Source organism: Vanessa cardui, chromosome 28, assembly GCF_905220365.1.
Source record: "Vanessa cardui chromosome 28, ilVanCard2.1, whole genome shotgun sequence".
Lineage (NCBI taxonomy): Eukaryota > Metazoa > Arthropoda > Insecta > Lepidoptera > Nymphalidae > Vanessa > Vanessa cardui.
The window spans coordinates 3,413,589-3,426,096 of NC_061150.1; the positions used below are offsets into that span (position 1 = coordinate 3,413,589).

The 12,508-nt window shown below is 35.1% G+C and overlaps 1 protein-coding gene across 3 annotated transcripts in view; it reads right to left on the reverse strand.

Moving 5' to 3' along the window:
- LOC124541402 (protein mahjong) overlaps positions 1 to 12,269 on the reverse strand; it is a 39,754-nt gene extending 27,485 nt beyond the window's left edge. For all 3 annotated transcript variants that reach the window (XM_047119254.1, XM_047119255.1, XM_047119253.1), the window contains exons 1-6: positions 11,947 to 12,269; positions 4,089 to 4,239; positions 3,426 to 3,563; positions 2,859 to 2,983; positions 2,032 to 2,104; positions 84 to 192 (exon numbers count right to left, since the gene is read on the reverse strand). In XM_047119254.1, the coding sequence (XP_046975210.1) occupies positions 84 to 192; positions 2,032 to 2,104; positions 2,859 to 2,983; positions 3,426 to 3,563; positions 4,089 to 4,239; positions 11,947 to 12,044 (694 nt within the window). In that variant the 5' untranslated portion in view covers positions 12,045 to 12,269. The remainder of the gene's footprint in view (positions 1 to 83; positions 193 to 2,031; positions 2,105 to 2,858; positions 2,984 to 3,425; positions 3,564 to 4,088; positions 4,240 to 11,946) is intronic.
- Positions 12,270 to 12,508: the final 239 nt, after the last annotated feature.

Consider the following 12,508-nt stretch of genomic DNA (forward strand, 5'->3'; position numbering starts at 1 on the left):
CATACCGTTAATATATATCACAGCCCATTAATCACGATTAGATTATAACCCACGAGCTTTAAATTTAGTATTGATGTACAAACCTTTTTTATCCGGCGTCGGTCCGTTGCATTTAATGTCATTATTCCTCCTCTTGTCGAAACGCGCGAAGTGTCTCGTCTGATTCGGTGGAGTCACTAGATTCTGATTTGGCTGAAAGTATAAAAAATACATACATTATTTTGTTATATATGTTAAGGTACTCCTTAACATATATAATCCTTAACATATATATCCGCGTCGATTAAACCACGGGGATAGTGACACAGTGATTTAATAGAAGCGTTGGACCGGTGGAGACAGCGCCACATGCAAACAAGTAAACGTATGTATTACCTTATAGTACGACACAACTTAGATGTAGCATCGGCAAATTCAATAAAACCGATTACTACCGATTCACACAACCAATATTATTACACCACACACACATCACAATAATATTAATTCGGATGGGATCGGTTTTACGAATTCTGCCGACGTTACATCTGAGTTGTGTCGTACCTAACTAACTATGAACGGTTTTGAAGGAATAAGAGAATTAATTTGTTGAGTGAAATGAATGACATCATCCTGACATACTGACATCAGTTGTCTAAATTTACATTACAACACACTGCATATTCAGGTATGCTTGGTGTCAGAGCATTCTTAGGGTCAGAGTCAAAGTCAAAAATCTTTATTAAAAATGGAAGAAATTCAGGGGGACTTTTTTTTCTGTGTTGGGTGCGATGTATGGCCGACAACTAAGGCCCATGAACAAAAACTACACACACCAGAGATGCGTGTGTTGCGGTGATCGGGAGGAGTTACTCTTACAGACAAAGTGCGCAATGAGTATATAAGGGTAAGTTTCAAAGTTGCTCCCATATCCCAAAAAAATCTGAGGCTAGATTGAGATGGTGTGGCCACGTTATGAGAAGACCGGACGATCACGTGGTTAAGAAGTGCAAAGGCACTCTTTTTTGTAGCGATGGAAAGCCATCGCTACAAAAAAGAGGGGTAGAGGATGGCCCCAAACAACTTGGATGACAAATGTCCAAAGGGACATGAAGGTGTTGGGACACGAACAAGACGCTCAAGAACGATGCAAATGGCGTCGCATGATTGGGAAATCGGGATGACCCAGTGGTTAGAAAGCATGCATCTTAACTGATGATTGCGGGTTCAAACCCAGGCAAGCACCGCTAATTCATGTGCTTAATTTGTCTTTATAATTCATCTCGTGCTCAGCGGTGAAGGAATACATCGTGAGGAAACCTGCATGTGACAAATTTCTTAGAAATTCTGCCACATGTGTATTCCACCAACCCGCATTGGAACAGCGTGGTGGAATATGTTCCAAATCTTCTCCTCAAAGGGAGAGGAGCCCTTTAGGCCGTTAGCAGTGGGAATTTACAGGCTGTTGTTGTTGTTGTTGATTGGGAAAGCCGACCCCGCGTAACGGGTAAGGCGAGGCAGAAGAAGAAAAAGGAACACTCTCAATACACATTCTACGGCCAAACAAAAATACACAGTACAGTTGTGTTCCAATTTGAAGGGTGAGTGACTCGGGCCAACTAGAAAACCTTAGTTCCCAAGGTTAGTTTACTTTAATAAAATGAGTTACGGAGAACATCAATAGGAAACCTACATAAGACGGTTCAAAACCAACCTTAGTCACGCTTCAAACCCTTTCAAGTCATTTGAGGAGGAAGTGGACCGTTTATTGGTCCATTTGACGACCTCCGTGGTCGAGTGGTGTGTACACCGGTTTTCATGGGTACGCCACTCTGAGGTCCCGGGTTTGATTCCCGGCCGAGTCGATGTAGATTACCATTAGTTTTTCTACGTTGTCTTGGGTCTGAGTGTTTGTGGTACCGTCGTTACTTCTGATTTCCATAACACAAGTGCTTCAGCTACTTACATTGGGATCAGAGTAATGTATGTGATGTTGTCTCATATTTATATTTATATTTATATTTGGTCAAATTCTGAATTTATATAACTTACTTTATCTTCATGTTTGTTCCTTAACTCATGTAGCCTCTTCAGCATCAGTGGTATCAACATGGCGTTCAGATCTCTGGAAAATTCAAAAACACTTAATTTAAATACCAATTATTGACACTTCTTGATTAATTTGACGACCTCCGTGCTTTAGCTACTTAAATTGGGATCAGAGTAATGTACATGATGTTCAATATTTATAACGTAGTGACATATTATAAAACAAAGCCCTGTGGCCGCTTCTGTCTGTCTGTATGTTAGCGATAAACTCCAAAACTACTGAATGGATTCTCATGCGGCTTTCACTAATAGATAGAGGAATTCATAAGAAAGGTTTAGGTATATAATTTATTAGTTATTTTTGTGTAAATAAGTTGAAATAGAAGGATAATGAACATGTCGGAAAAAAAGCGACACAAGATGGGTAAAAATGTTAAAAAAAAACTTATAATATATACAAAATGAAAATAAGATCAGATCAGATATTGATCTGATCTTATTTTCATTTTGTTTAGTTTACATTTTGTTTAGTTTAAATTTGTTAAATAGTTTTCGATAAATTATTTTATTTCATTGTTTTGTAATTATTAGTTTTAGTTTGTTTTTTCTTTCTTTTATTTTTATTTCTTAAGTTTTGTTTTAGAGTTCAATACTTTATAAGTGCATGTTGTGTTCTCCTATAATTGGAGGTACATTTAATATTTTATTGTCTAAACTTGTATTTTTTGTATTACATATGTACCTGTGTTGGAGTTCCATATTAAATAAATAAATAAATAAATAAATATATAGCCCCTAGTTATTATTATATATAGATATAAACAGCTAACCTAAAGTTGGTGGCAATCTCTTGTACTTCCATAGCGGCGGCCAGGAGACCCGTAGCGTAGCACTGGAGCGGCTCCGGCGAATTCGTCGCCCAGTTGACTAACCGATGGATCAGAGCCTCGTTATCCTGGAATATACAAACAGGCACTTTGTAACCAATGAAAATCTTCATCAACTAATATTATAAACATTATTGCTGGGTTTGTGTAGAGGATAATGAAAGTCATAAACTGGTTCACGATTTATTAACGAGACGGTACAATTATACGGACTGTGACGCACTAGATAGACACTCTGTTTTACATATGCAATGCTTCGACTTTTATACTTGATATATGCCAAAGAATATGAGATACACAGATGTGAAATATTTTAGTCATAGAATATGTAACTTTACTAACTGTTAACTTTAATACCTATGTGCATATACGGCACAACATCAAACTTTTGTTATTTCAGTGATCAGTGATAAAGCCTACTTGAATAAAGCATATTTTGAATGAAGAATTGAAGCATGTATGTGTTTATATTCACATAGTCATGTATGTGTGTGTGTGTGTGTGTGTTACCTGAAAGACGACGCTCATTTCGAGGCCGGGCATCAGGTCCAGGGTCAGTCTGCAGGCGGCCACGTTTAGTTTATGTACATCCCGCCCCGTTATGTTCTGCCTCGAGTAGTAAGTGTCGCGGACGTAATCGTTTACTAGCTGAAAAGAAGAAGATAATATAAAATATGAGCAATTTATATAGGGACCCGGTCCGGCTTCAACAACAACCTGTAAATTTCCCACTGCTGGGCCCTCCCTTTGAGGAGAAGGTTTGGAACATATTCCACCACGCTGTTCCAATGCGGATTGGTGAAATACAGATGGAGGTTTCCTCACGTTTTACTTAACCGCCGCGCACGAGATGAATTATAAACACAAATTAAGCACATGAATATTCAGTCGTGCTTGCCTGGGTTTGAACCCGCAATCATCGGTTAAGATGCACGCGTTCTATAGTATATATAAAGTACGTATAACCATAGTCCTCAAAGGGAGGGGAGGTCTTAGCCCAGCAGTGGGAAATTTACAGGTTATTGTTGTTGTTGTTGTCAAAAGTTATTATTTATAGCCTCTTCCGTTGTCGTTGTCGGTTAAAAATGAGTGCCTTAAAGCCTCAATCAGCCTTTCCTTGCCCACATCTCAAAATATATAGATATACTCATAAGACATTTTTAGAATACTTACCTTTGTCATAAAATTATCTTTCTTAAACATAACTTTGAGTGCATGGCCCAGGGCGCACTCGGGGTCCGTCCGGGAGGGGTGCCGCTCGTCGAACGGGTCCGGGTCCTTCTTCATAAAATTCTCCGTCTCCGCTTCTATTATCTCCGCGATCCTGGAAACAATACATTTTTTATGATGATAAAAGAAAACTATAAGTGATAACTCAAAAGAGAGCAGAGATGGCCCAGTGGTTAGAACGCGTGCATCTTAACCGATGATTGCGGGTTCAAACCCAGGCAAGCACCGCTGATTCATGTGCTTAATTTGTCTTTATAATTCATCTCGTGCTCAGCGGTGAAGGAAAACATCGTGAGGAAACCTGCATGTGACAAATTTCATAGAAATTCTGCCACATGTGTATTCCACCAACCCGCATTGGAACAGCGTGGTGGAATATGTTCCAAACCTTCTCCTTAAAGGGAGAGGAGGCCTTTAGCCCAGCAGTGGGAATTTACAGGCTGTTGTTGTTGATAACTCAAAATGGTTTATTAAAAAATAGTCACAGTAAAAACAGTCATGAAGTGAAACTTCCTAACAGGAATACGTCAAACTACCAATATGAAGTCGCTTAAAAATAAAAATAAAATTAAAAATAACCCTTTCAAACATAAAAAAACTTCCTGGAATGAGTTTATTTTTTATGATGATAAACTAAAATTAAGCTAAAAACACGTGCTAACTTACAAACGGTTCACTTTTGAATCATACATATGGGTGTTAAAATTATTAAAAAATAGTAGCTCCTATCACCTCTTAACGGAAATACGTCGAATTACCAATCATCATTCTCCTGCCCTTTTCCCAATTTTATTTGCGGTCGGCGCAGCATGTCTTCTCCTTCCATACTTCTCTGTCAGACCTCATCTCACAAGTAACATTCTTTCTAACCACATCGTCTTTCACACAGTTCATCCATCGTTTCCTTGGTCGTCCTCTACCTCTATATCCATCCACATCCATGCTCAAGGCCTTCCTTACCAATAACCCTATATATATATATATATATATATATATATATATATATATGAATTATATAAAAGTGATAAAAAAGCGTTCGTCGAAAGTTTGTTTGGAATTCCATCATTTGAAATAAAATGAACACATGAAATGAAATATACACCAATGTGGTCTACAAAGAGGTCTTAAACAAACGCAACAGTTTAAGTTAATCTGTAAATATATTCACATTTTATTGTCTCTTGTGTATTTTATCTCTACAGAAACGTCATTTGGATTAACTCTATTTTATATACAGTTAAACGCAGAAGTTTAAAAAGTTGCCGGGCAACATGCCAGGCGAAATTTTAACAATAAAACGACGTACCATCTAAATATAGCAATAAAATTTATTATGTGTAGCTAACATTAAGCTACACTTTGTGACGTCTGCGCTCGTTTTACAGACCCCGGACTTTTTGAAACGAAGTTTAATTGGTGGTAGGGCTTTGTGCAAGCCCGTCTGGGTAGCTACCACCTAATCATTAGATATTCTACCGCCAAACAACAGTACTCGGTATTGTTGTGTTCCGGTTTGAAGGGTGAGTGGGTAACATCTTAGTTCCCAAGGTTGGTGGCGCATTGTCTATGGGCGATGGTGACTACTTACCATCAGGTGGCCCACATGCTCGTCTGCCAAGGAATAGCATAAAAAAGAAGTTATAACGCGCTAGAGCAAATTGTCAGATATCGTCGCATAAGCAGAAAGCATTAAGCGACACCGCGACCTTTCCCAGTCGTTCTTTTTGTATACGGCTTAATATATTATTTGAACGTATTTTTTTGTTATTGTATCAATTCACACGAAATTTAAAAAAAAGCAATTTTATTATTTTCATTTAATTATTAAGAAACGTTGTAAATATATTTCATTATCTGTAATTTCATACGTAATAACAAGAGAAAGTTTAACATAATTCAAGAGAGTGTCCCACGACACCCCTCCCCCCTTTCAATACCTCCATAGACTTACAAGTTCGTGCCAATTGTAAAGTTTTTATTAGAATTGAATTTAACATTAGAATTTAACAACATTTATGGTAATAATAATAGAAGCTTCATTTTACATACTCATATACATTTTTTTACCGTAGGTACGGTAATACTGAGATACAAAATCTTCAATAATGTACGGTGTCCAGCATTTTACCCAAATGTCTGACCCGGTGTGTCCGGCTGAAAAGTTTTGCGACTTGGCAACCCTATTTTAGAGCAAAACATGTCCGGCTAAATCCAAAAGTCTGGCAACCCTAATAGCAACTACGCTATGAAACATGTTGAGACTTGTATCTTAATGTTCAGAGTTGTCCATTTATAATTAGATATGAACATGAAATAATCGCTCGTCACTGATATGAACGATATACGATTTTTGTGAAATTTGTGAAACGCAGTAAGTCCCAAACTTGTTTGTAGGGTGAGTGAGCCAGTGTAAAAGGCACATGGGACATAACATAACATCTTAGTTTCCAAGGTTCGTGGCACATTGACGATGTAAGGAATAGTTAATATTTCTTACAGCTTCATTGTCTATGGGTGATGGTGACCACTTACCATCAGGTGGCCCATATGTTCGTCCGCCAACCTTTGCCATAAAAAAACAAACTTATATTTCTCTTGGACCACTTTCAAAATTTTTTATTGGTTTCGGTGGACCCCTGCTGCTACATTTCTACCACATTCTTAAAGTCGCCAAAAAAATAAAAATTGTATCGATTCTGAGTTCTATCCTTATATTCCGCGAGCGAGCAAAGCCAGGGGCGACTACTAGCCGTATTAAGTCTAAAAATCAAAATATATGTATTTTATTCGAATAGGCAACAAAAAGCAATTTTGGATCGTCATGTTATTGTTACAACAACAACAACAGCCTGTTAATTCCCACTGCTGGGCTAAAGGCCTCCTCTCCCTTTGAGGAGAAGGTTTGAAACATATTCCACCACGCTGTTCCAATGCGGGTTGGTGGAATACACATGTGACATAATTTCTTTGAAATTTGTCACATGCAGGTTTCCTCACGATGTTTTCGTTTACCGCAGAGCACGAGATAAATTATAAAGGCAAATTAAGCACATGAATCAGCGGTGCTTGCCCGGGTTTGAACCCGCAATCATCGGTTAAGATGCACGCGTTCTAACCACTGGGCCATCTCGGCTCTTTATTATCATCTCAGTTATTGTTAATTGGACATTAAATATAAAGGTAACTAACTACAAGTGCTTCATAGTATAATATATTTGTAACACTAAGTGATTCTGCGGATTAACCCACACGGTATTTATAAAACTACGTATCCTACAAACTGTCACCCTCCCACCTCCGAGGGTTGAATTAAAATAAGTGACAGTACGGAAATAGTTTGTGTCCTGGGAAGGACATACCTTCCCAGGACTCAAACTATTTCCGGACTGAATTTCATCAAAATAATTTCAGTGATTTGGCCGTGAAAAAGCAAGAGACATAATATTAGTATTTAAGTAATATTGCGCAACGCATATATGTATTACTGTTAAATCAAATCAAACCAATTTTATTCAAGTAAACTTTACAATGAAGCGTTTTTGAATCGCCAATAATTAAATACTACCACCGTTTCGGACAGCAGCTTCTAGCGAAAAGAAACGGCAAGAAACTCGCATACTTGCTCTTTTCATATAAACAGATATACAATCCTGTTATTTACAGTAACTAGTGTCCTGTGAGTGGAATGGAAGTGTGTTAATCCGCCTTTAAATATAAAATAAAATACGTCGCAGAGATATTTTTTATAATTCTGTTCTTTATGCAATTTTGTTGATTCATTGTTGGAGATAAAATTAGATTTACGCCGTCATTCTTTCGGACATCTTGATTGCGTCATAATATTAATTAGCACATTACTACGGAGTGTAGAGGTAAGGAGTGGTATGAGAACGAGTGCATCTTAACCGATGATTGCGGGTTCAAACCCAGGCGAGCACCACTGAATATTAATTTGCTTAGTTTGTTTCATTTATCCCGTGGAAGTGGTGAAGGAAAACATCGTGATCAAACCTGCATGTGTCCTATTTCATAGACATTCTGCCACATATGTATGTAGTCCACAAACCCGCATTGGAACAGCGTGGTAAAATACGTTCCAAAACCTCCTCCTCTAAGGGAGAGTGGGCCTTAGCCCAGCAGTGGGAAATTTACAGGCTCTTGACGTTGAACTGAGTTCGACATGCGTGTAAGTACGTAACATTGTTACAGTTGAATTATATTTGAGTAGGATGATTAAGGCTTCCTAGCACGTTTGCTTAATTCCGTAAGTGTATGTTTGTCCACCTATTTCTCGAAAACTAAAAGTTGTATTGAGGTGATCATTATTCATTAAAATCGTTCTAGTCAATGATGTTGTAGTAAACAGATATGTTATTAACGCGCAAAAATTGAAGACTAGAAAACGTCCTAATTGGGACGTTTGCCTTTAGTCGTTTTACGTAGTAATACGTTATAATACATCATAATTACGTAGTAATACGTTTTGCGTAATTAAAACATCTAGACATTATCCCTTTTACTTATTGTTTTTATCAAGCTATCCTTTTTACTTTTAACGAAATGTAAAAATAAACTAAAATTAACGGTCCCCGGCGCGGCACGCTTTTTTCTGTTGTTTAGTATGGATATAACATATCTGTTTATTAGAATATCATTGGTTCTAGTAGTTTATATATTTAATAAATATTATGTTTTACTTTTAGTTCACTAGCTGTTTCTAGTTTTGAAGTTTTTTATTTTTTATATACATATATATATCCTATTCTAATGGGAGTTGGAAAAACTATAAACAATCCTTAGATTCGTCTATTTCATACACTTAACTACTTATTTCGAATTTAATTTTACATCCAAAATCTTTTATAATTATGGTAATTAAGTCAATAAATTCCTCCTTGGGGATTTCTATAATAAAATTCCACAGACATTTTTAACTTTGCCGTTTCGTAAATTCAAATCGTTCGTAAAAAATACATTGGTAGAAAAAGCATATTATACTAAGCAAGATTTTATAGATGATAAAAAAGCGTGGAGTTAATACCTGTTGACTTCCCAGCAGGATATATTAATTTAAATAAATGTATTTAACTAACATGACTTTGTATATTTTAAATGTAAAAAAAGAGTAACTACTGAGTTTCTTGCCGGTTCTTCTCGGTAGAATCTTCTTTCCGAACCGGTGATAGCATTACTTAGTTGTAAAATGACGATTCAAAAGTGCTTGTAAAAGCCTACTTGAATAAAGTTTATTTTGATTTGATTTGGGATCCACCCAAAGCTTGTACAAAGCTCTGTTCCAGAGGAGTTTTTATCTGATAGTGTGTGGCAAAGTCTAAGATTCCATACCAGATTGGTCCTACTGTAGCTACCTATATACCTCAATTGATTTTATGTTCACAAAGATTAAATTATATTTGCTATAAATATAATTCTAACATTTATGTTTATTTTAAAACCATCCGGCACAAATTTGCACAGGTGCAATTTATTATTATATAAATATGACATAAATATAACTAAGGAACAATGTAGCTTTATATTGGTGAATATTTTTTAGCACCCAATATTATTACCAGAGATTACCCTACATACAAACAAATTTTACCAGAGATTACCCCTACAGTCTAGTCTAGTCTTTATTTTAATATGTGTAGATAAATACAGGTTGAATTCTTAACTGTACATTGATAGGTTAATTTCTAACGATGAGGAATAGAAAATAATATTCAAAGAAGCATGGACGGTTTTGGTGAAAATCAATAAATATCTGTGAAATCAATATTCCTAGCCGGAAATGTAACATTTTAATGTGTTAGTAACACAATTACACTCATGAAATCCTTATTAGTAAAAAGGATTTAATTCTAAAAAGTAATGGCATATATAGAATAATTTATGAAAATAAAAAGACTTGTTAGTTTTATCCCTTCTTGGACTGGAATATACAAATATAAGATATATATTATAATATGCTTTTAAAAACAATAATTTATACACATATATATAGTATCACAGATGATATATGTAGATGCTTGCAATATTATCTCTATTTATTTTCGATACCAGTGTCAAAAACTACATTGATTGAAATATTTTTTTCAAATGTATGAGTCATACCTGTGTTGCATTATCCAATTGGATTTTTCTTAGAAGCACAATCCATCAGATATATCTTGTAAGCTAATGTTTTAGAGTTCAATGTATAAATGAGAAAGTTTCTCACAAGTATCAAGATCATTTCACAATGTTTTAATTTATTTGTTGGAAAAATATTCCCTTTAAAATTGAAGCTTGTCGTGTCAAGTCTCAAGAGCCTTAGAGCACTTATAGTCTATTCCAACCACAAGTTGACAAAAGCCAAATAAACAACAGATATATCTTGTAAGCCACTGTTTTAGCGTTCAATGTATAGATAAGAAAGTTTCTCACAAGTATCAAGATCATTTTACAATGTTTCAATTTATTTGTTGGAAAAATATTCACTTTAAATTGAAGCTTGTCGTATCAAGTCTCAAGAGCCTTAGAGCACTTATCTTATACTACTATTACAACCACAAGTTGACATAATCCAAATAAACAACAGTCAACATCAAAATCCAGTCAAGAGCTAGAATATTCTATATAATTCTGGTTTCCGAACATCAACTAAATTGTTATTGAAACTTTGGTAGTGTTATATAAGTGGATATATGTATTGTGTGTTGTAAGTGTTTTACAAATAAAGATATATAAATCAAAAACTGTTAGTAGTGCACATTATAGCTAATTTCATGGAATAAAATTTTTATAGTTTCTTTATTTTTTTTCTTTTTATAACAGACTATATATAAAAATGTTTTACACTGTAACTTTGTGAAACATTCCATCTTATGGTATATGTTAAATTTATTAGGATTAAGTACTTTTTATTCAGTCAGCATTACAAATAAACTATACATTTATTAGTATAATTTATGCTGTAAATTAATATAACCAGGATAAATTTGTATTATAAGTGCGAAAGTAACTGTCTGTCTGTTTGTGGCTGTTTCAAAGATGTACCACTAAACCAAATATAATTTAGTTTGGTATGCGGGAAGTTTGAACTCCAAAGAAGGACATGGGCTACTTTTTATACCTAAAACATGAAGATTACTACAACAATGGTTAATAGCTCATAAAATTTAGTTCAACATTTAAAGCAGCCACAGAAACTCATGGGTCTACCATTAATTTATATGGGCCGAGGATCCAATGCTTTAATTTTCTCATGATTATTAAATAAATTGGCTATGTGAAAGAAATATTATTATATATTGGTGTATCTCTGGGGCACTAATAGTCACAAGTTAAATACTTTGGCTCGGGGGACAATGTAAGTGATATGATGATTGTAAGGTATATCTTATATTAAAAACAAAAGAATACATTATATTATTAATAGTCATGGTGATAGATGAAATATTGATAATATTTTAATCATTGTATTGCAATTTATTATGAAATATTTATTTAATAAAGTATATTGTGACTTTTGCATTCAAATTAAACTTGAATACATCTATATCACTAAAAGACTGTCATAACTTTTTTTATATTGATTTAAATTCATAAAATATAAAGTTAAATAATTTTTAAATTAAAAGTTATCTTAAAAAATAAATTTCAAACGATTCATAATTTTGTAAGTTTTAAAACTGACTTATTATTTTTTTAAATATTTAAAAAAAATCACTTGTTGCCTCAGCTAATAAACGGCGTAAGAGCACTCGCATCGTATACAATGTGGAACATTTGACATTTCATTGATAACGGAGCTCACCTTGTCAAAGTTGGTATAGGATCATAATTAGGGGACGTATGCTGCTCCTCCCATTGCCTCAGAAGTTCAGTAACTTCCTGAGCTGGTCCTGAATCCATTTTAATTCACTATCACGTTAGCAGATTTACTCGAAAACTCATCTAACCTAACACAATTCCAAAATCTGTCAAACACGCAACCACTTCGTACACACACCGCGAACAGTATGGACGTAAATTAAAATAATTTTATAATTTATAAAACATTCTTATCTTACAAAAAGTTAATATTAGACTAATAAATTCATTTACAACGAGCGTACTGTATGAGCGTATTTTGTACCGCGCACTAGTGCTGGGCGTTTTTTGTAGAAACGGTTTTTAAAACTAGTTCTTTCAAGAAAAACGAACGAACTGTTTCTCGATTATAGAAAAAACGGTTTTTTAATCGAACGAGAAGGCGCCCGCACTCGGTTTCATTGACATTTGACGTTGACGACTGACGTTTTTAGTTCGTTTGGTGGACACTTCGTTCTCTGTCAAGAGCGCGCGCAACGCGCAATACTACCAACAAGCCGTTTGTT